This window comes from Pimephales promelas, chromosome 16 (assembly GCF_988280905.1).
Source record: "Pimephales promelas chromosome 16, fPimPro1.hap1.1, whole genome shotgun sequence".
Classification (NCBI taxonomy): Eukaryota; Metazoa; Chordata; class Actinopteri; order Cypriniformes; family Leuciscidae; genus Pimephales; species Pimephales promelas.
Genome location: NC_142784.1, coordinates 1,620,076 through 1,645,055, shown reverse-complemented (window position 1 = coordinate 1,645,055; position 24,980 = coordinate 1,620,076). Strand labels below are relative to the sequence as shown.

General features: G+C 39.2%; 1 protein-coding gene across 1 annotated transcript; it reads right to left on the bottom strand.

Annotated features, from left to right (window-relative positions):
• Positions 1–1,058: 1,058 nt before the first annotated feature.
• nmd3 (NMD3 ribosome export adaptor) lies at positions 1,059–24,310 on the bottom strand. Its single transcript, XM_089120861.1, has 16 exons — positions 24,170–24,310; positions 23,922–23,967; positions 23,636–23,770; positions 21,261–21,357; positions 21,101–21,181; positions 20,902–21,030; positions 18,070–18,160; positions 17,911–17,989; positions 16,640–16,736; positions 8,234–8,351; positions 5,697–5,842; positions 5,394–5,506; positions 5,235–5,307; positions 4,557–4,663; positions 1,516–1,586; positions 1,059–1,434 (listed from the first exon to the last, which is right to left on the bottom strand). Coding segments are annotated over exons 1-16 (1,521 nt in total). The 5' UTR covers positions 24,171–24,310; the 3' UTR covers positions 1,059–1,297.
• Between the last annotated feature and the right edge of the window lie 670 nt (positions 24,311–24,980).

Here is a 24,980-nt window from a genome sequence, read left to right as displayed (position 1 = left end):
CTATAAAGTCTTCTCCCTGTTCACCAGGCAGACACTTTCATGTCTTTCGGGAGAAATGGATGGATTTACGTTACGTTTTGTAAATGACAGGCACGTAGCCCCAAAAAGTGTCACGTGACGAATGATACGTTGCCATGGAAATAGGAATGTTCTAGTACAATTACTGTCGCGTTAACAAAATAATTTAACCATGAACTCAGTATTTTAATTTAAACCTAATGTGTAGCAAATCACGATTAATTTTCCCAATGAACAGTTACTTTTATATATATTTTTTTTTAAATCTGCATTGTCAGACAACCAACCAATCAACATCCACTAAGTTTGAATAAATATGATATTTTATATCATATTTTAAAAGCCTTCCTGATATAAATTAGTATACATTTCATTTACTATAGTAATTAATACTGAGACAGTAATTTGTGCAAAAAGCACTAATGACTTCATTAAGACTTGAAGCTTGCAACTTGACTTGGACTTGACTCGGGACTTGAATGCAAAGACTCGAGACTTACTTGTGACTTGCAAAACACTGACTTGGTCTCACCTCTGGACTATTGAGTTGAGTTGGTGAGTTGGTTTAGCGAGACGTTTAATGAATCAGGCACACAGGACAGTAGTGTTAACTGCCACTCATACTGTGCAATTCCTTCTGTATTTGGGTTATCAAAACCCATCAGATCACTAGGAAAGTTGGAAATAGGAAGTGAGAGTGAGAATCAAGAACGAGTGAGAAACAAACTGCTTTATGGCAACTGTACATACTTCCATGATCCTGTGTATGATGTTTTACCCACTTATAGCTCTATGTGATGATAAAGTCTGCCGGCTCCGATAATAACAAATGCACATAAGCAGTAGTAGAAAGGGGGAGGAAGGCGCTGCAAGTGAGTGTTTTTATGACAGTGTTGTGAAATATACGCCGCACAGCTGTAGGGGGAACTCGATGATAATACATGCGACAAGAAAAGTGAAAATCAGCAGCCGCACAGCTGTAGGGGGAACTCGATGATAATACATGCGACAAGAAAAGTGAAAATCAGCAAAGAAGTGGCTAGAGTTGCCGAGTTCCTCTTTAATACATTAACTAATGAACATTATTGTAAAGCCTTTTTGGGTCAACCATCCCTCATCCCTCCCTTTTTCAGCCACGGTGTTAAGATGATTTATTGACTGTGGAACTTCACGACTGCACCAGTTTATTAGCAAATGCAATTCTCTTGAAGACACAGAGAATTCGTCCTCCACGACGTCTGACACCGGCCCTGATGTGTGATGACGCTAGCTCACAAGGTCATGAATCCGTCATCATGTCGGCCCCCTCACCACCGGTGGCGTCACTCAGGCTCAACTCCTCCAACATCTCGGCCAGAGAGATCCTGGGAGCGCCGTCATCCTCCGTGTCGCTTTCCACGGGGATCTTTGAGGCATCTGTACAGGGAACATGCCTGACATGAGTACAGTGAGAACATTACTTCAGGACACAGGGTCAGGGCTGACGGGTCTCATCACCTCTGAAGATGTTGACGTTCTTCCTCAGGACCTCATCTTCCTCCAGGTCCTCCAGGAATTCATTGTATTGTCTAGGAGACACAATCATCATCAGACAGGCAATAAAAAAAAATAATGGTTGATTTCCATTCTGAAACAAACGTGACGTTTAGATTATATTTGGAGCTGTGTGATAGCTCTTGATGCATTTCTACACACTTGATCATTTAAACACCACCGGAAAAACTAATTGGCTACTGAACAGACTGAATTATATATACGGCTAAAGTAAAATATTACTAAAGAATATTATTCAATACATCCTAGTAGCCTTTTGCCAAAGCGTAGGCATCCAATGCACATGGCACCCATCAAATGAGACAGATAGATATGGGACAGAAGTAGGGATGCGCGGTATACCAGTATATAATAAATTTCAAACGGTACAATATCATCATTTTGTTAAATTCGGTATTTGATGAGCTGCTGTTCCGAGGTTCTCCACTAGGCGGCAGTGCGCTACTGAAACTGACGCGAGTCACGCGAAACCGGCAAACGAAGGAACACGGTGGAAATGAAGCTCGTTCGGATTTCTACACGCCCGAAATTAATAAATAGAGAGAGAGCAGTATGAGTGAAATAAGGCATTACTTTGCCTACTAAATTAATGAGAATAGTGTAGAAACAGACCTCAATGCACCACTCTGCAAACTTTGCTTTCAATAATGTGTTGCCATGGAATGCAAGCGCTCGTCAGTTGCTCATCCTGACTTGTTCAAGAGATCAACTGGTGAGTTCATCATTCAACTGATTTAGTTTAGTCTTTTATTGAACACTGAACAGCGCACATACATAAGAGCTTATCAATTAAATATGATTCGGTAAACACGAAAGCTCAAATCTTCTTGCATGACACGCTAGAACCAATTCAGTTAAGTTACCATCTTATGAACTCATCATTTTTGCAGTTTCAAACAAATATATTCATTTAATTTGAATTAATAAAGCATAAAAGTGATAGTAAAATGAATGGCATTATTGCCGCTGTGGCGACCCATAGAGAGAGAGAGATGGTAGTAATATAAATATTAATAATATTAGCCCACAATTAATTTTGTCAACATTCACTAAGGAACCTGGCCTAACAATATAGCATTGATTAATCTAGATCAATCAGTAATAAAATGACCTAAAAATGTAATATCCTAATAAATGTTTAGCATCATAACATTACTTTTTGCAATGCATTATATGCATAATATGAACCCAAAGACACACAGTAACCAAACCAAGATGAATAAATGCAATAAATGTTGATAATTCTCTGTTGATGCATGACAGCTAATGGTTTACGTCATTTCATTATTCTATTATGTTAATCTATTATTATAGATATTAACCTATTTTAATTGTATAATATCAGTGTTTTTTTTTCCTCAAATCAAAATTTTACCTACACATAATTTGTTTATTTTTTACATTTTGATATGTTTTTTTGTTTTGTTTTTTGGATACTTTTCTTTGCACATATGGTAGTTGAGAGTTTCAAGCAGTGTTTAATAAAATTGTTTCAATTCACTTAAATTTAGACTTTTTTCCGACTGTGGTATCGATTTAGTATCGATACCGAAGTATTAGGTTCTGGTATCGTATCGAAGCCAAAATTGTGGTATCAAGCCATCCCTAGACAGAAGGCGCCTTCTAGTGGTCTAACCCTACCCCATACTAAACCTACCATAACCGAAGAGTCTCATTTGACGCTTAAGGGTGCCATGTGCGTTGGATGACTACGCTTTGGCAAAAGCGTCATATATGACGCCTTGGGATGAGAATGCGTTGGAAGTAGTGTTGTCACGGTACCAAAATTTCAGTATTCGGTACCGATACCAGTTAAAATTCACGGTTCTCGGTACCAATTTCGGTACCAAAGCTTAGTTTACATTTACATATATTTAAGTGTTTATCACGGTTACAAGTATGGAAACTGTACATTTGTATTATAAACACTTTAGAAAAAGATGAGATAAAATGACCTAAAATAAACAATAGTATACACTAACACATTTTTAAAGTTGTTTGTAAAGTTTTAATCCATTATTTATTTAATGCACAATGAATTAAGTGAACAAACATGAACAATCAGGTGTTTGTAATAAATAACATTTTCAAACATTAATTAATGTTGTAAAAATATATTGTTCACTCAATGTGTTGATAACTAAGTAATGTTTATGAATGGTATCTTTGTAGCATTACCATAAAACATGTTTTATTTGACTTGACTGTCCTTTTATTAATCTAAAACTGCATTCATATTTAATTTTAAAAAGGCTTTTTAAACCTGCTGAGTTATAAAGGCAAGAATACGCCTAGAACTGGCACTGACATTAAATGATAATACTAATACCATAGTACTCTGGTGTCGGGTAGATACTACTGTGCTCATGTACTCGTAAAACTACCCCGAAAGCACTTTAGAGGTCGTTCACATGTCGCGCGTGTTTTTTTTTATTATACTTTTGCGCGTGCTTATTCTTTCCAAAGCGCTTGCTCTCACGCGGCGTCTGTCGTTGCTATGCAACGAGTTTTTATTATGAGCGCGCTTGCCTCGCGCCTATATTTGAAATTGCGAATTTGCATGTAATCGGCCTCTTATGGCAACGTGACATTAGCCTAATCCAAAATATTTCCATATGTGGCTCTTTCCTCCTTTCGTGTCAACAAGTGGATTCAGAGAGAGAGAGCCATATCAGCGTTATGAAGAGGACGCAACTGTGCACGTTTCAGACATCGCGTCTAGAACAGAACTGGACGAACCTGGTATTTGGTACCTAGAAAAGCTTTTTAGTACCGACTTGGTACCGAAGTACCGAGTTTTTTGACAACACTAGTTGGAAGAGAGAGCGCTTCCAGTTTGCACACAGCATCTTAAAGTTACTGAAGTTATTATTTCTTGTCAATACTACAGATTTATTTTTAGGCCACACTTTATAATAAGGTAATATAAGTGAATGCATTTAAGCTGATTGTGTAAATGTGTTACGGAGTGTGGCGTCTCTGACCTCTCGTCGTCGGTGTCGGCCTCGTCTCTCTCGCGCTCCAGCTCCCTCAATCTCCACACTCGGTTCCTCGCTCTCCTCATGCGGTCGTAGCTCTTCTTTATCAGCACCTGAACACCACAGCACATGGTCACGCTCACGGGTAATGCACACAGCGGAGCGCTCAGCGAACACACGAGTTCATGTACAATTTCAACGTAACTCACTTTGGTTAAAGCATGATAGAGTGACTGAAAACATACGTCATGTTCAGATTTTAAAAAAATATATATTTTACAGCACATAGTGGAGTTTTCTCTTCTGCTCACCAGGGCTGCATTCATTTGATTAAAAATAGTGTAATATTATTACAGTGTAAATCCGCTGTTTTCTATGTGAATATATAGTAAAGTGTAATTTATTCCTGTGATCAAAGCTGAATGTTCACTGTCACATGATCCTTCAGAAATCCCTCTAATATGATGCTCAAGAAACATTCATAATTATTATCAGTGTTGAAAACAGTTGAGCTGCTTCTTCCTTCTGTGGAAAAAATATTTCAGGATTCTTTTATAAACAGAATATTTTGTGCTAACATTATAAATGTCTTCACTGTCACTTTTAATACATTTAATGAATCCTTGAATAAAAGTATAAATTTCTTTCTTTTCACATTCTGAGTTGAGTTGTGATGACTCTTACCACATCAGGAACATGGTGAGGGTTCATTTTGTTGAGGAACTCATCGTTGATATTGGCATTGGCAAAATCATATCTGAGGTATAAGAGCAAAAGTGTGTTACAGTCCATGTGTCGGATGTTGTGTGTCTGAAATCAGTGAGGCAGAGCATGTGAACGCACCCCAGCGCCAGGTCTCCGATGTTCAGCAGGTGACCCAGGAAAGTCCTGCAGTGGTACTGACGACCCGAGTCCATCTCTGACGTCTTCTGGACCCAGACCTCAGCCAGCGTGTGCTGCAAACACATCGATTCACTGCATCTTCATGTATTTTTAATTCTATTTACTAACCCAAGTCCCTGAATCTTAGTCGTTTTTACATGTGAAATACTTCAGTGAGACAACTTGCTCTAAGCTGGATGGACTGCAGCTCACGGCAGCTTCTCAAACACAGGTGTGTGTAGGAGCTTAACTCCTCAATCGCACCTTATTGGAGGTGAGGCCGGCGCCAGCTCCGAGCCGCTGGTCTCTGATGATGTCGATGTCCATGATGAGGAACTCCTCGAGCTGACGAGGGCTACACAGGCTGTTGAACGGGTGACGCCAGTACGTGCCTCCGTCCACCTCAGCGACTGAACACACACATTAATACAGCGCATGTTACTCCATCCTCAACAGAACTGGACATAATGCTTAACCACATAACAATACTAATACTGTGTTAATGCATTTGGTCTAGATCAGATCTGCTACACATGGAGAATGAGTTCACACACTCTTGAATGTGTTTTTTTAGGCACTCTCCATAGGCGTAATGTTTTTATACTGTACAAACTGAATATTCTCTCTCTTTTTACAATGGTAATGGATAGCACACAGCATATTCTCTCTTACACTAACCCTACCAAATCACACAACTTAGAAAAAAATAAAACCATGTTCATTAATACATCCTTGATAAATAAAACTTAACTTTTCAAAAGAAGAAAATCTTATTGACCCCAAACCTTTGACCGATACGTCGCTGCTGCGATACACCAATGTAGTCACATTCATATTTTTAACATAAATGCTATAATGGGTCAAACGGAAATGTTGCCATCTAAAGTATTATTTATTTAACAGATTTATCAAGTTCAAATATTTTTTTCCCATATAATTCATTTTCAAATTATTTGTTTCCAAATAAAGATTTCAGAAATCGGAAAATTGGAACATTTTTTAATGAAAATTTATGAAGGCGATTATCTCCCAGAAAAAAAAACTGCTTTATATTAACTATTCTGTTTAAGATATTGGCATTGGCTATCAAAAAAAAAAAACAGTCGGCCGCTAGTCTTGTCAATTGAACGAGTGTATTTTCTAACACTAAGCATTGCTTATGTGCTCATTCCTGGTGAAGTAATGAACAGGCAGAAGACTGGAGTGTAGAGCTGTCAACTTTAGTCGTTTAGTGAGTCGACTAATCAGTCGATGCCGTCTTGGTCGACTGACATTCTTATTTTACCAATAGAAAGAATTTTTTCATGATTTACTCCTTGATATTTATTCCTTTATAAGCAGTTATTTATTACTCAGGCATGTGATTGGCTAAGGACAAAAAAGCAGGAAAATATACCGAGCTGCCATTGCTGTATATAAATTAATACAGGTTTGGAACAACATTACAGTGAATAAATAATAACAGAATTTTTATTTTGAAGTCAACTATCCCTTTAAGAACAAGCGGCTGCATTTTTATTATTAGGGCTACTGTCACTTTAAGACCTGTACACGACACGTCTAATATACACGGAGCATTTGACAAGCAGATTTCTCTCAATTTTCTCGGTTTGCTTTGAGTTTAGACATGACCAAATGTTCTTATGTAAACCTTGTGTGTATTTGAGAGCATCAGCGAAATAATACTCGAAATAATACCCTGGTTGCTGGACTAAGAAAGATAACTTAGTCCAGCAACCAGGCGCTGTTAGACAAGCTTTTAGTGCATGTGCACGTCGGGTGTTCGCGTTCAGAACAGCGCATCAGCAGTGAATGACATGTTTAACCGGCAAGGCTTTAAAGCACACGAGTTTGTGAGCTCGCTGAACTGATGTAGCCGTTCCTCTGCGTTAATATTGCGAGTATTTGTCGTGTTGTACACTAATGCTGTTGAGACGGAGGTGTCAGGACTGCAACTGACAGAATGCATGATATAGCTGCTATATATTTCTACAAAAGCAGTCAGCAGCTTGGATCATAGCGCAAATTTGAAATATATCGATATATCGCCCAGCCCTGGTGACCTAACTGTGATTTTCTTGTCAACTGACAACGATACCAGCGCGAGAGCGACTAGAGATACGAAATTGAGCAGGTGAACAAGCTGAACCAATTAGACATTCTCTGGCTGAACGCAAATACGTCCTTGTTGATACTTTGAAAGGAACTTTCTGTACGCACGTCAGCCAGTTATGGGTTATGACCTCATATTCTCTCCTTTTCACTCCGGCTGCCGACACCCGCCCCCCCGAGAGCTTTTGTTAGGATTTTTTGTATATTTTTGTAACGTGTGGTGTGGTCAGGTGCGCAATTGTGACTGCATAGACCTAGGACAGAGCTCCTCACTTTTTGCAGTTAAAAAAAATAACTTAATTTTCAAAGAATTGTATTATTATTATTATTATTATTATTATTATAGTTTTATTTATTTGTGATGTTTTTTCGTTGTTGTTTTACAAATGCTCAATGACAATTGTTTAAAAAATTGTTCAAAACATAGCGTGTGTTTTTCTTAGTCGACTAATCGTTGCGCAGGACTTTGGTTGACTAAGGATTGCTTTGGTTGACTACAGCCCTACTGAAGTGACACGCAACGTGATCAACAGGATTCATTTACATCTGCATTTACTGTACGATGAGCATTTTAATAAGACAAAATGTTATAATATTGGCACTATTATTAGTAGCATCGGTCCTCACAGAAGCCCTTCTGGAGCACATCATATCGTTTATAGGAGGAATGCAGTGGGGCAGTCACTCACCCTGCAGGGTGTTGGGGTCCAGCAGGTGTATGGAGCTGGAGACCCGGATGCACACACACACCTGACCCATGTTACCCAGACTCTGGGCGAGCCGTGGAGACAGACACACCACATTGTCCTGAAACACACACCAAACATACGGGACTCAAGTTATGCACATGTGAAATCAACCAGTGTGTGTAGAGCTGGACCTACAGGACAGAATAAGGTGAAATACTCATTCTAATGGCTTTACAAGGGCTGTGAAACGATTAATCGCAAAATGTGTTTGCATAATGTGTGTGTACTGTGTATATTTAAATACACACACATGCATGTATATATCTTAGAAAAATGTATACATTTTACATACATATATTTATATATAAAATATTTCATTTATAAAAGTACACATACATGCAAATGTTTCATAAATGCAGAGTATGTGAGCGGAGTGGAGCGGCAACAATTTCCCCTCCACGCTCCAAGCATTATAAAATCACTCCGCTCCAGCTCCGCTCCGGGTTCACCATTTACCGCTCCCGCTCCACTCCTCGCTCACTGATATCAGAAACACCGCTCCGTGTTCGCTCCCCAAGGAAATTCCGAATAAAGTATTTAAGTATGCTTTAAAATCTCACAAAATGTCTCCTCATCATAATAGATACATAGGCATAGTAAATAAATAAAAAAACAACGTTAGGAGAATAGTTGCAATGTTGTTTATTGGATTTGGATAGTGTGCAAACTTTTCCTATGACATGCTATGCTTATTACATGTTATCAGCATTATAAATTAAATATCATTGCTGCTTTTTGCAGAGCACATTTTGTTTGGAAAGAAGAAAATAACTACGTTTTCATCAGTTATTTATCTACGGGTCGCTACATTTCTCACAGATTCATGCTCATTTAAAATCAAATACTGACAGATAGCCGACTGTATGATTACATTTGTTTGAATGCAATGTGTCACAGTGGGACACTGAGACTAGAGACTTTTATTATTATTACACTGGACTAAGAACATGCTACATACACTTTTTATACAAACATAACACATATTTGTTTTGCGCAATATTATAACATCAGTTAACACCAGATATGTGGATGTCAGTGATTGTGTATTGTTTGAGTGTTGTTCCTGTCCGCATCATGTGTTTTTTTTTTAGTTAAATGATTTGAGTCATTAATTTTGTTGGGTTGATTTGAGTAGTGAATTAAGAATTAAGACAAGACTGGTTGCCGGGGTAAACATTTATTGTGCTCAAACATTCATTTACATAAAATAAATTGTCATACTTACGTGCTGGATCATTTTCACATGTCAAATAGAAGAAACCCGGTCACAGTATCTGCCACCATTTTAAAATAACTATTTCCCGCCAAAAGAAGGCATAGTTAATTGATCTCATGTCTGGGGGGAAGATTGGAGTTTGTTGGAATCTTTGATAACTAATATTATTGAGTTTGGGTTTGTTTTGTTTCAAATGTTTGTATATTTTTTTTTGTATATTTTTTTATTGTATCAGTTATGTGTTTGTTACTGTTAAATCTTTGTTTATTTTATTATTATTATTATTTTTTTGAAGTTTCATTATTACCTTCAATTATTTAATGGTTTAGTCCAAGTGGGAGGGGCTTATACTATTTAAGATGGCCTCTCAGTGTTGTAGAGAGGTTCGTAGAGTGAGTTTGTTGGGAGTTGCTTGCGGGATTTTTGGGTCAAATTTCTGACATAGCCAAAAGTTTGAGTGTGCATTTAATTTTGAACAGTTTATTTTTTTTTTTTTTTGATACTTTTTGGATTTTCACTGTAAATATCAGATGCACTCTTTTGGAATATCTTTGTTTTTCACTTTTTTGGAATAAACACTGAACTTTTGACTTCATCAGCACGTCATCTAATTTTTTTTTACGCCTCCATCGGCCGGTACATTCAGAGCAGTGGTGCTGCACAACCCTGTCTCTGTTACAGTTGGTGTCAGAAGTTTTTGTACCGCTGAGGTGACGTGGACATTCTTGTTTTTACAAATGCCACCAAAGACAAGGAATCAGCCTGATGAAAGAACAAGGCCAGATGTGGACCAGAGTGAAGTCGAGGAGGATCCAGGAGATGTCCAGCCTACAACAGCTTCGGGAGCTGGAGCTGATACTGCTGTTACTGCTCTGGCACAGATGTTCAAGTCCTTTATGGAATATCAAAAGGATCGAGACGATCGGCAAGAGAGAGAGACAGTCCGGCGAGAACAAAATTATAAAGTGCTCAGTCACCATGTCGCGCAGATGCAGCTGGATATGGAACGTATCAGGCATGGACCAGTCGACGACAAACCAATACCAAGGGTGATAGACCGAGACCCACGGCTTGCAAGACTGGAGGACTCTGATGATATTGAGCACTATTTGCTGACATTTGAGAGACTGGCAGAGGTGTACCAGTGGCCTAAAGAGGACTGGGCCATTCACCTCATACCGTTGCTTACTGGTAAGGCCAGATCTGCGTTTGTAGCAATGGACCCTGCACATACACAAGACTATGATGTTGTTAAGACAGCGATACTGAAAAAGTATGAAATCAATGCTGAGACTTATAGACTGAGGTTCCGTAACCTAAATACCCCTACCGACGAGTCGCCACAGGAGCTTTACATCAGACTAAAGGACCTGTTTTGCAAGTGGGTGCGCTACAATAGTAGCAATAAAGAGGACATCATGGAGGCCCTTGTTCTGGAACAGTTCCTACGGGTCTTGTACCCTGACGTGAGGACTTGGGTTAAGGAGCATGATCCATCCACTGCTGCTGAGGCTGCCAGACTGGCAGAGGCATATATCACAGCCCGGAAAGGAGTAGGACACTTCCGCTATGCAGGAATTCTCCCTTCACCCGGAGGTAAGTCTGAGGGATTGGGGGGCTGTTCAAACTCTCAAGATAGAATCTTAAGATTCACACAAAGTAAAGGCATTACACCACAGGTATCTGCGCAGAGTGTAGTTAAGGAGGATGTTGTCTGTTATCATTGTGGTCAGCCAGGCCATACTAGACCACTTTGCCCCCTGAAGAAACCCAAAACAGCAAGCCTTTGTTATGTCCCTCATCCAGTTCAGTCATTCCACATGAAATGTATCTCGCAGCCAGTTAGATCTGTTTTGTTAAATGGTAGACCAGTTTTAGCCTTGGTAGATACTGGTTGTACATATACACTAGTGCAGAGCAGATATGTGCCCAGACAAGACTGGAGTGACACAGAGACGGTTACGGTTTGTTGTGTACACGGTGACAACACTCCATTGCCTACTGCAGAAGTGTATATTGAAGTGTTGAATCAGTCTTATCTGATGAAGGTTGGAATTGCTGAGGCTCTTCCCTATCCCATACTCCTTGGCACAGATATGCCAGTGTTAGCTGAATTGCTGCAGGACACAGAATGGTGTGGGGTAGCGACAAGGGCTCAGTCAAAGCAGACAGTACAGGCAATACTCAACCCAGACTCAGATAATCCCTTACAAACCTTGCCTTTTTGTGCTGCTGATATTGAGACTGAGTCAGGACCATCAGAAGACAACAGGTTGCAACAGCGTAGGGATTGGGTAGCAGGGTTGATTGACACCTCAGAACAGGCAAATGAGGATGTTGCTGAACCAGAATTATGTGAGTCAGACATTGTGATTCCAAATGGTCTAGCCCAGTTGCAGAGGGAAGACCCAACCCTAGACACATGTTTTGATCAGGTTAAGCAGAAGGATGATACTGATGTTTTGCATGATGATCCTTTTGTGTTGAAACATGGACTCCTGTATAAGCAGACTAAGGAAGGAGATCTTCGGCTTGTTGTACCTAAATCCCAAAGAAGTGAGGTGTTGAAGTTAGGGCATTCCATTCCATGGTCAGGGCATTTAGGGTTCGCAAAGACATGTTGGAGAATCTCTAAAAGATTTTATTGGCCCAGAATGTACACAGACATTAAAGAATATTGCCAGTCATGCCCTGAATGCCAACTCACTGCTGGTCAGACTCCTGCCAATGCACCACTGATCCCTTTGCCTGTGATTGATGTACCTTTTGAGAGAATAGGAGTGGATGTTGTTGGACCAGTTGAGAGAAGCCAGGCAGGAAACCGTTTTATTCTAGTTATCTCTGATTATGCCACAAGATACCCTGAAGCATATCCCTTGAGAGATGTTACTGCTAAGCAGATAGCTTCAGCCTTGTTAAAATTCTTTTCGCAAGTAGGCATACCAAAAGAGGTCCTGACAGACCAAGGCACTAACTTTATGAGTCACACACTGCACCAAGTTTATCAGCTATTGGGCATTAAGAGAGTACGAACAACCCCATATCACCCTCAGACTGATGGGCTTGTTGAAAGGTTCAATCAGACTCTAAAGAATATGTTAAAGAAGTTTGTTTCAGACTCTGGCAGAGACTGGGATAAATGGCTACCGTACCTCCTTTTCGCCTACCGTGAAGTACCCCAGGCTTCTACAGGATTCTCACCGTTTGAATTGCTATACGGCCACCACGTAAGAGGTCCTCTAGATGTCCTGAAAGAGAGCTGGGAGGCAGAAGTCGACTCAAAGAGAACGAACATCCTCACGTATGTGATGAAAATGAGGGAGAAACTTCAACAGAATACTGTCTTGGCAAGAGAAAACCTGGTAAAGTCCCAAGTACAACAGAAACACTGGTACGACAAGATGGCTAGATCGCGAAGCTTTGAACCAGGTGAGGAAGTCTTATTGTTGCTTCCAACATCTGACAATAAGTTGTTAGCAAAATGGCAAGGCCCATACCAGATAAAGAAGAAGGTAGGTCCAGTGACCTATCAGATCGAAATTCCCTCAAGAAAACAGCCTCTACAAACGTTTCATGTGAATATGCTGAAGAAGTGGCATTCACATCGAAATCCAGGACAAGCAGAAGTTAACAATGACATTGCTATGTTGGTGAGAGCCATAGAGGGTGAAGAGGAAGTAGAAGAACAGTATTTACCGACCTGTCGCACTGACAGCAAATTGAATTTACAGCACCTGAGTGAAGAGCAGAGACATCAGTTATGGGAATGTATACCTGATCAGCTGTTCATGGATACCCCTGGCAGAACGGACCTGATTGACCATACTATCATCCTCAAGGACCCTAAACCTGTCCGCCAGTCTGTGTATCGTGTGCCAGAGAAACTTCTATCTGTTATGAAAGAGGAATTACAGTCCATGAAACAACTGGGAGTTATTGAGCCATCGTCAAGTGAGTGGAACAGTCCCATAGTGCTAGTGCCGAAGAAAGATGGTACCCTGCGGTTCTGCCTAGACTTCAGAAAGCTGAACAGCATTAGTAAGTTTGATCCTTATCCAATGCCACGGGTGGATGAGCTGGTAGAGAGACTGGGAAGGGCGAAGTACCTGAGCACGCTGGATCTCTGCAAGGGTTATTGGCAGGTGCCGCTGGAGCCAGCATGTAAAGAGCTTACTGCTTTCAGAACCCCCTTTGGCCACTACCAATTCCGGGTCCTTCCTTTTGGTCTTCATGGGGCTGCAGCCACATTTCAAAGGATGATGGATAAAATCCTCCATGGTGCAGAGGACTATGCTGCAGCTTACCTTGATGACATCATAATATTCAGCCAAAGCTGGGAGGAGCATCTGGAACACCTTAAGGAGGTGTTGAATCGCATCAAGGCTGCAGGACTTACCATCCGCCCTGATAAATGTGCCCTCGCCAAACCAGAGACACAATACCTTGGATTTGTACTGGGTCACGGTGTGATCCGCCCTCAGGTGGGGAAAGTGGAGGCTGTTAAAGGTGCGGGACGGCCTGTGACAAAGAAGCAGGTTAGAGCGTTTCTTGGACTTGTTGGCTGGTATAGGAAATTTATTCCAAATTTCTCAGCCAGGGCAATAACTCTAACAAACTTGACAAAAAAGAGCCAACCCAACAATGTGATATGGACTGAAGGCTGTGAAAAGGCTTTTCAAGACTTAAAGAATGCACTATGTCAGGAACCAGTTCTTCAGAGTCCTGATTTTGAGAAACCTTTCACAGTACAGACTGATGCCTCACAACATGGTATTGGTGCTGTACTCCTTCAAGAGGAAGAAGGGCAGCTCAAGCCAGTTGTATACATCAGTAGGAAACTCCTGCCCAGAGAGGTAAACTATTCCACTGTTGAAAAGGAGTGCCTTGCCGTTAAGTGGGCCTTGGACTCTTTAAGGTATTATTTGCTTGGACGAAGATTTCGGTTGGAGACTGACCACCGAGCATTGGCCTGGCTAGGCCGCATGAGAGACACGAATGCTCGCATTACCAGGTGGTTTCTGGCCATGCAGCCATTTGACTTCGAGGTACTCTACAGATCAGGGTCACAGAATTGCACTGCTGACTTTCTCTCGAGGACACCACAGGCGGTGTCTGGAGAGGGAGGGGGAAATGTCACAGTGGGACACTGAGACTAGAGACTTTTATTATTATTACACTGGACTAAGAACATGCTACATACACTTTTTATACAAACATAACACATATTTGTTTTGCGCAATATTATAACATCAGTTAACACCAGATATGTGGATGTCAGTGATTGTGTATTGTTTGAGTGTTGTTCCTGTCCGCATCATGTGTTTTTTTTTTAGTTAAATGATTTGAGTCATTAATTTTGTTGGGTTGATTTGAGTAGTGAATTAAGAATTAAGACAAGACTGGTTGCCGGGGTAAACATTTATTGTGCTCAAACATTCATTTACATAAAATAAATTGTCATACTTACGTGCTGGATCATTTTCACATGTCAAATAGAAGAAACCCGGTCACAGTATCTGCCACCATTTTAAAATAACTATTTCCCGCCAAAAGAAGGCATAGTTAATTGATCTCATGTCTGGGGGGAAGATTGGAGTTTGTTGGAATCTTTGATAACTAATATTATTGAGTTTGGGTTTGTTTTGTTTCAAATGTTTGTATATTTTTTTTTGTATATTTTTTTATTGTATCAGTTATGTGTTTGTTACTGTTAAATCTTTGTTTATTTTATTATTATTATTATTTTTTTGAAGTTTCATTATTACCTTCAATTATTTAATGGTTTAGTCCAAGTGGGAGGGGCTTATACTATTTAAGATGGCCTCTCAGTGTTGTAGAGAGGTTCGTAGAGTGAGTTTGTTGGGAGTTGCTTGCGGGATTTTTGGGTCAAATTTCTGACATAGCCAAAAGTTTGAGTGTGCATTTAATTTTGAACAGTTTATTTTATTTTTTTTTTTGATACTTTTTGGATTTTCACTGTAAATATCAGATGCACTCTTTTGGAATATCTTTGTTTTTCACTTTTTTGGAATAAACACTGAACTTTTGACTTCATCAGCACGTCATCTAATTTTTTTTTACGCCTCCATCGGCCGGTACATTCAGAGCAGTGGTGCTGCACAACCCTGTCTCTGTTACACAATGCATTAGTGAGAAAGCGATTGCGTTGGTGAATAAGTCTTACCTGTTTAAAATGTGCTTTCACCCCGCCCGATCCAGCGCCCCATCTCATGAAAGTGCGTAGGCTATCTATATTTTATTTCTCGTGGGCATAGCCTACGATACGCACTTAATGGCAAGAACGCACTTCATACCCATCCTGACCAAGGGGTTTAGTGTGCGTCATTTGCACGCACAAACAATTTTTTGGCATATAATAATAGGCATGAGAAATAAAATGTGTGCTATAGATTCGCACTTTCATGAGATCGTGGTGCCCGCTCATATTCAGTACAGGCTTGATAACTATAACCTCACGCAGCCACTCATGTCCATCGGCGTCATCATAACCCTCACATTTTTTTCTGATTTGAGTGATCCATCTGTATCATGCTAGCGTAATGTGTTTAACACGTGAATCCTTACTAAAAATGCAGTTCTATAATGAGCCGTTGGCATGAATTGTCCTCGTGATAGAGCGGTAGTGGAGCGCGCTCGGAGCGAGTGAAAACCACGACGCTCCGACTTTTAAAAAATCCGCTCCGCGCTCCATTCAAAATCATGCCGCTCCACTCCTCGCTCCGCTCCCACTCCACTCCGCTCACATACTCTGCATAAATGTATACATGCATGTGTATTTACAGTCTCTCACAAAAGTGAGTACACCCCTCGCATTTCAGCAAACATTTTAGTATATCTACTCAAGGGACAATCCTATAGAAATGAAACTTGGATATGTTTTAGAGTAGTCACTGTGCTGCTTGTATAGCAGTATATATTTACTGTTCTCTGAAAATAACTCGACACACAGCCATTAAACTCACAGATATTATATGGTTCAATTATAGAGGGTGTATAAAAACGATGAGCAATATGTTTGTGTGGACAACAGTGTGATTTACAGAACCAGTTGCCATCCCAGCAGACTCATTAGACCAACAGTGGTGTCGATGGATCCAGTGTGATCTCACCTTACACACAGGAACGATCTCCACGGAGAAGGTGCTTTTGTAGTTGTAGGTGTTGGAGTGAACATCATGAGAGATCAGCCGCTGAGACGCCTTCGCCCTAAAGAGACAGCATTACCCGTCAGTTCAGCAGATCTTACAACAACCTCACAATAAGGGTTTGATTAGATACAAGCCATCAGCTCTCCCTCAACTCCCATCATGCTCCACTTCTACCCCGACACACTGAAACTTTTCAGTGTCAACCACTCATTTGAGATTTAAATCATTGTGCATTTAACAGATTAGTTCACTTCAGCATGAACTAACTCTCCTCCACATGATCCAAGATGTTCATGTCTCTCTTTCTTCAGTGGAAAAGAAATGACACACTCCAGGGTTTTCTTCAATGGGGTTCAACGGGTCGAAGGTCCAGATGTTCTCTTTGTAAACACTGGGTCGGTACTTCCGCCTACTTAGCATTACTTTGTTTTTGTAGCCGTGACCTTTCAGTGTGATTACATAATGTGTCGCATCACTAGTTTTGCTTTCGTCAACTAAAATTATGACTAAATATCATCGTCAACGAACCTTTATCACGTGACGAAAACGAGACGAGATGCTGGTCGTGTGACGATGACTATAACTAAATGTATAATGCAATATCGTTGACGAATAAAAACGAGACTAACGAGACTAAAATGTCATCGGTTTTCGTCGACTAAAACTAGACTAGACTAAAAAGAGTATGAACGTGACTAAAACTAACAAAAACTAAAATGTCAGCTTGACACAAAGACTAGACTAAAACTAAAATTAAAACAGGCCGCCAAAAACAACACTACGCATCACAGCTAGTGCAAGACCAGCATTAGTGGTTAAAGTATATAAATGTTTATTTTTGTTATAAATGTCCGCTGGTTTGTCTAGATGAGACTCGGCTGGATCGTGTCCAGACTTTGAAGCTGCACTGAAACTCACATCTGGACCTTCGACCTGTTGGACCCCATTGAACTCACTATATGGAGAAAATGTTTTCCTCAAAAACCTTCATTACCATACCTTCTCTTTGACTGAAGAAAGAATGACATGAACATCTCGGATGATGTCTTCATTTTGAAGTGAACTACTCCTTTAAGCTTTTGAATTGAAAAACCATGAGCAAATGCAGAGTCTATCGTGTTCAGACTGAAATGCTTATGAACAGAAACAGTACAGGTGCACAAACAAAATCAGCCCTGATAGGTATTGATTGCATGTGAGCTGAGGTGAGCTGAGGTGTGTGTGTGTCAGACCTGCAGGGAACGGTGCACTGAAGGAAGTCCACCATCTTCTGGCCGTGCTGCTTCGAGCCGTAGTAGAAGTCAATGCCCTCTGAAAACATGAAGAAGAGATGAACACAGACGGCCCAGTGACTCATCACGACACAGCACTGAGGATGATGGGAAACGCACCATGAATCTCCTTGATGCGCACCGTGTTCTGGTGCAGCTTGTGCTTCAAAATCAGCTGCTCCAGGTAGTAAAACGTCTTCTTGTGGACCGTCTGGAGGACACAAACATAAATGTAAACAGTTTAATGGTTAGCAAGTTAATGGTTCAGAAATGTAAGACTCCTGTGCGTCACATGGCTTGTAGAGCAGATATCAGACTTCGCAGTCAGCTAACGTGTGTGGTCAATTCAGTTTGCATGAGCTCTTCCTAGTTGTGCACACTAGTTGACTTCATTGGCTGTTTGTGTTTTACACAACGCTCCCTCTCTCTCTTCTGGACAAGTCTTCATGACACCCTACTTTCCATGGGGAAACATTTAAACTAAACACCATTCCTGCTACCAATTATAATACTAGGGATGGGCATTTTTCTAAAATAATATGTTCTAATATTCAGGCTCATAAAAATGTAATATTAGTTTTTTATTTAAAGGGATAGTTCACTTTGAAATTAATTTCTGATATGTTTTAGCTTACCTCAAGGGCATCCAAGATGTAGGTGTCTTTGTTTCCACAGTATTTTCAATTTTTATATTTTTAGGTCAAACCGTTAAACATGATTTAATGACTCGTGAATGTAAGTACACATTGATGGCCTGAGACACAAAACGAGCGGTTTGTGTGAGAAAACAAACAGTATTTATATAGTTTTTACCTCTTGTAATCACAGCCACAGCCCTTGGTTATCAAATTCAAGGACCTTTCAAGGACTTTACAGGTCCAATACCCTCAAATTCAAGGACTTAATGTGGGGACACTTCAAATGAGAGCCATTTTAAATAGTGTATGTAAGATACCTTGTTACAGTTTTCATCTGTCAAACAACTAGGCAAAAAAGGCTTTTTTTGCATATATTTTTGGCCATATGACAGAGATCTGATTTTCCATTTATGTTTTGCATAAAACCAAAGAATATTTGGTACATCCTAATCCTATAAAAAAAATAATGATAATCAAATAAATATTATACAAAATGAAAATGTGTCAAGGTCCTGGAACTGATTATGTCAACATGACAACCTGACAGCTCAACAATAAAACATGAGAAACCATGAGATCAAGTATGTGAACTTGCAACAGAACACATTTGATTATTTATTTCTACATAACTCTTCAGTAGCCTATATGTTAGCGTGCCTTAAGTATTTAGAATTATTGCCTCATTTTTATTTCAATAATTTAGCACTTTTTAAAACTTTTTTTAAATGCCTTAAATTGTGTATGACAGATAGGATCATCATTTATTTTGCATGTTTAATATTTATAAACAATAAATTATTAAAATAACATTATTATATTTGTAGATGTTATTAGATTAATTCCTAAATTATAACCTGTCTACTAGTTACTTGTCTCTGACAATGTATATAATATTAAGAGATTTTCCAAAAAAAAAAGATTAAAAAAAATAAATAAAAAAAGCTAATAAAAGCTAATAAAAAAATATTAGTTTCGTGCTCATATGAAAGTCATGGCAACGTGCAACACAAAGTGCCTTACGCGGGAAACACTTGACCAGAGAACGTCTAATATGGGACTTGACTTAACCATTGGACTTAACGTGTAAATGCGCGTAGCTAACGTAAATCAAGCGAGCTAGTGTGCATAGGCCACGAAGTGTTGGCGAAATAACACATTAGCGGACCGGAGAGAATAATATGAATAATATTGAACAAAATAAATTCAAGCACTTTCAAGGACCTGTATCTATGCATGTTCATTTTCAAGAACTTTCCAGGGCCTTGAAAACAAAACATCAGATTCACAAACTTTCAACAACAAAAGGATTTCAAGGACCCATGGGAACCCTGGATATACAGGAAATTGCAATGGAAGATTATTTCGATAGATCAACCGATAACGTTGATTTTTTTTTCCCGCAACCGCACAAGAGATCACTTACGGCGCTTTCCAGCGCTTGCGCAGACTGAAGCACCCGCGGCCTCAGAGTACTTGATTACACTAAGTAAATACGATATAAATATCCTTTGTTTTCTCACACAAACCGCTCGTTTCGTGTCTTAGGCCATCAATGTGTACTTACATTCACGAGTCATTAAATCATGTTTAATTTGGACTTCTCTGTGCTGCTCTTTGAGGTGGTGACCATAGACCTCCATTATATGACTGACAGACAACAACGGTTTGACTGAAAAATATCAAAATTGAAAATACTGTGGAAACAAAGACACCTACATCTTGGATGCCCTTGAGGTAAGATAAAACATATCAAACATTAATTTCAAGATGAACTATCCCTTTAAATTTTTTTGTCACCTTTTCAGAACAAGCTTATGGTTAGGCATAGCTTACAATTTATCTTAAGATTTAACACAATATATTTTTAAACAAAAATATACAAAGTTATCACATCCTGACGTCACGTGCCTTACAGGACGAGTGTGAACGAACGCACTCACAGATTCTGGAACATAAAGAGACGAGGCGTACCGACAGCTAAAATAAAAACATGATTGTGACCGCCTATATGATTCGTCTGATGTCCTCATGCCGTCATGTTTACTATATCAATGTCTGCCTTATACCGTGATCAGATTAAACAGTTATTTCAAACACTCGCTGCTGTCTGAAAGTGAGTTGAGCTAAAAGGAGTGTAAAGTCTTTAACGCTGATATATGAAATCCTCCGGCCCGACAGAGGAAACACGGCAGATGATTCAGAGTTTGGACAGTTGGTGGATCTCCTCCTGATGTTAAAAACGAGCGTCATCCTGGAACGGCCAATTCTGCAATCGGGTGCCATGTGTTTGAGAGTCAATGTAAACCTCACGCACCTTCTGCCGGACTTGCACCACTGCTTTCCAGAAGTCCTTGGCCTCGACTCGATGGCAGTCCTCGCACATCTGATGCAGGATGACGAACTCCACCACGAATACCTGCTGCAGGATGGCCCCGTTCAGCACCTGCGGGACACGCGCTCGCTGAAACACGGCTCTGGCGGAGTTATTCGGGATCTTCACACAGATACTGTACCTCTTTCTGGATGGTCAGCTTCAACTTGATGCGTTTAGAGTGGGGTTCTGTCCACAGGAAGCCAGCGTCAATGAGCCTCACCTGGACGGGAATGAAACACAACGTGAACTCGGCATCAACTGCAGCTGTTCCTGCCGTGGCGAACGTGTAAGTCCCCAACCTTGGTCATGGAGGCCTTCAGCTTCTTCAGACACAGCGCCAGAAGCTCCCTGGACTCCAGCGCGCACTGAATCCAGGTGCCCGGAGGCTGCAGGTACCTGCAAACACAGGAGAACACTACTCACACACACACTGCAGGTATACACACACATAGTCTAAAAATAACGCCAATAGTGGGGACCATAAATATTTTTTACCGGCCGTGAAAACAACATTCGATACACCCTTTCAATTTCCAAGACCACAGCTGAAACCTCTAGCCTAACTAATATAAATGTCAAATATTATTAACCGTCTGATGGCCTTTGGCCACTTCTGACCGAATAATTTTCTGTTTTGAATTATTAAAAATCACAGCTTCGTTGGAAGGTTATGATACTTGCTGACTTATTTGGCATTTAATTTGTGAATACAAAAAAAAATTAAGGGTCATGATCCGAGCATGTTAAGCGGTCGTAAAAAAAAGTCACACTTGTGCTCTTCGGTCAGAAATGACCGACCCATAGGAAATGAATGGGAAATTTACAAAAAAACAAAAATTCTCTGAATTTTTGTTTGTATAATCTACAAATCGGCCACGATTCTTAAAAGAAGTACACCGCAGTAAAGGGGTGACACTCTACAACATCAAGAGTGCAAAAAATGTACACACACACACATACAAACACACTTTTATACACGTACACACCAATAAATTTAGACTACAAAAATCTGTTTTGAATTTTTAAAAATCACAGCTTCATCTGAATGTTACGAAACTTGGTGACATTTCTGGCATTAGGGATGTGAACACATAAAAAAATTTGTGATCCGAGCATGCTAAGTGGTCTTAAAAACATTTGTCACGATTTTGATCTTTGGTCAAAAATGACCCCCATAGGAAATGAATGGGAAATTGACAAAAACACAAAAATTCACAATTTACAAAAGTAAAAATTTTACAATTTTTTTAAATAAGAAAAAGTTTTTGAGATTGTTTCAATTATATATTCACATGCCTCTCCATAGAGCGCTGTAAATGCCATCTAGTGGTTACACCATGATTCTACGCTTTTTCTCTATACTGTAACCAGATGGTGCTAATTTTCTTCAAAAAATATTTTTTTTCTGAAGGCCTAGACTCTATATTAAACTAAAATACTGCATTAAGAATTAAAAAATACAAAATATATATATATATATATATATATATATATATATATATATATATAAATATATATAAATTTCCATTGAAAAAATAAACCATAAATATTGCATAAATATTAATAAATTCAATCAAATTGTCTCAAAATACTAAATTAAAAAGAATAAATATTATAGAACAAAAATAAATTGCATTGGTTTTAACTTCTGACCGGGAAGGCCCAGGACGTGACTCATAAAGGAAGACCATCAGAGGGTTAAACACTAGTAAACAGTCTGTAATGAAATAAGAACAAATAATCAAATTCTAAGAAAAGCACAAAACTAAAATATAACAAAGATACAAATGAAATGAACAGTGCTTTTCAGGTTGGTCTGAGTAAGTACATACATGTAATAAAGTAAGCAAATGTAAAAACACTGCCATTAAGTTAAACATCCTTATCAATTAATCTTTTAAAGATCCTCTAAATTTAAAGTAAAAAAAGTTATTCCGTCAACAGCAGTGTGATTTTTTTATTTGTCCTTAGTCGTTTGATTAACATTAAAAACACAGACAGTAACAGGACTATTAGGATGCTGTCACTTTAAGAGTGAATGGACTGATCCAATACACTGACACACTGTTCACGTTCAAGACATAACCTACTATCTTTACTATGATACTATTTTTTGACAATTTTATGTAAATTTGTCCGCAAGACGACGTTAAAGAGCTCAGTTTATAATCATTAGATGTGCGCACACACAAAACTCAACGCACAAGGATCGATTTTTAATTGAATTGTGACCGCAAGAATTGATTTGAAATGTGGGATTATAAAAAACACCCCTAATGTTTACACATATATACATTTCTGATGATTTTTTATTGTATTTAAGTATGTGTGTAACATTCTCTTAACAATGTTTAATGTCATTTCAGTTTTTTTTTTTTTAATTTAGAGTTAACACAAAAGTTATAGATTAATCGATCATGATTTGTCCACAGATATCAGGCACAAATGTGTGTGTTCACAGGCACATAGTGAGCAAGACCCATTAACTGTTGTTGACACGTGATCATTGATAGGAAGCCTTCACCTAAGTTACTGTTTAATGATCTAAAAGAATATTTCACCCAAAAACTAAAAGTCTGCCATCATTTACACCTAATGTCATCCCAAACTGTGGCATTTATCCTGTCGGGAGTTTATTTCTCCGCTGTGAAGGCCAATAAGCCTGGTGTCGTACCGTTCACACTGCTTGCAGAAGTGGACTGAGACCTGTTTGGGAATGCCCTCGGAGATGTCCACTTGAGTCCTCAGGCAGGACACACACATGTTGGCAGGGTTTGGAGGAATGGGAACACCACATGTGCAGCAGAGACTGCAGAGAAGAGAGAGAACTTAACAAACAGGCGTATTTAAGGAGCGTCTCTAAAGGAACACGCATTTGTATAGCTACAAGTTTCTAACTTACACTATTATAAGGTGTCGATATCAGCACTATTTATGACAATGACACGTGTAATACTCACATATTGCCGTGGCTGCTCGATGGCGGGGCCTGCATGTACTCCATCACTACAACAATAGTGAAATCACTTTAATAGACCACAGCTCTGCTGTCATACATACAGCTTAAATTATATAGATGACAGTATTATCTTCCCCATTGGGTCTCTGAGTCCGTCACTGTAAGTTACGGTACTACCACAGTGCTGTTTAGAAAGGGACTATCAGTATAAACCGCTAACTAACACACAGACACAAAGTCAATACTCACTGTGTTAGAGAATCAGCGCTAACCAATTCAATAAATTACATCAATATTTCCTCGCGAACATCACATGAACATACACATGTGTCGGCGACTGCTGATGACGTCACCACACGTGGACACACAGAATGACAGGACCCAGAAAGCTGCCCCGTCATAGGCCTGAATGTAAAAGTGAGTGCGAATAACACTGGCAACGCGTTTTTTTTGGAACTGGATGTGGAAAATGTAATTTGAAGGAAAACGAATGTTATAATTAAATTAAGTAATTTTGATGTATGTAACGTTATCATTCCAATGAAAGTAATACTAATTTACCGTAACTTTTATTGTTAAACTTTTTATTATTTGGGGGAAATGTCGAAGAAATGGTCAGGATCCGAGACAAATTCTATTCATTTTCTTCAGGAGACTAAGGATTATTGTCTCAAACTTGAGAACATTGTCATTAAGAAAGCAAAAAAGACTTTTGTTTGTATTTGGATTTATTAAGATGTAAATTATGTAGGCTATTGTAAACTACTAAAGTTTGTTGGATAATATAAAAATCAAAAAAAAGGGAAACCTGGAGGTGGCCAATACAAAAATAAAGAATTTAAAGAAATAATAGACAAGAACATAAAATGAAAATAAATAAATAAAATAAAAATAGAACAAAAAAGAACTAGACAAGTATGAAGAATAAGTATCACCGCAAAAGAGGACCGAAGTTAACCAGTCAGAACAAACTTAGTAAGGGATGAGGACAACAATCCCTTCATATAACAAGAGGATAAAAAAAAACTATTTTAAAGATGTAATTCACATTGCTTACATT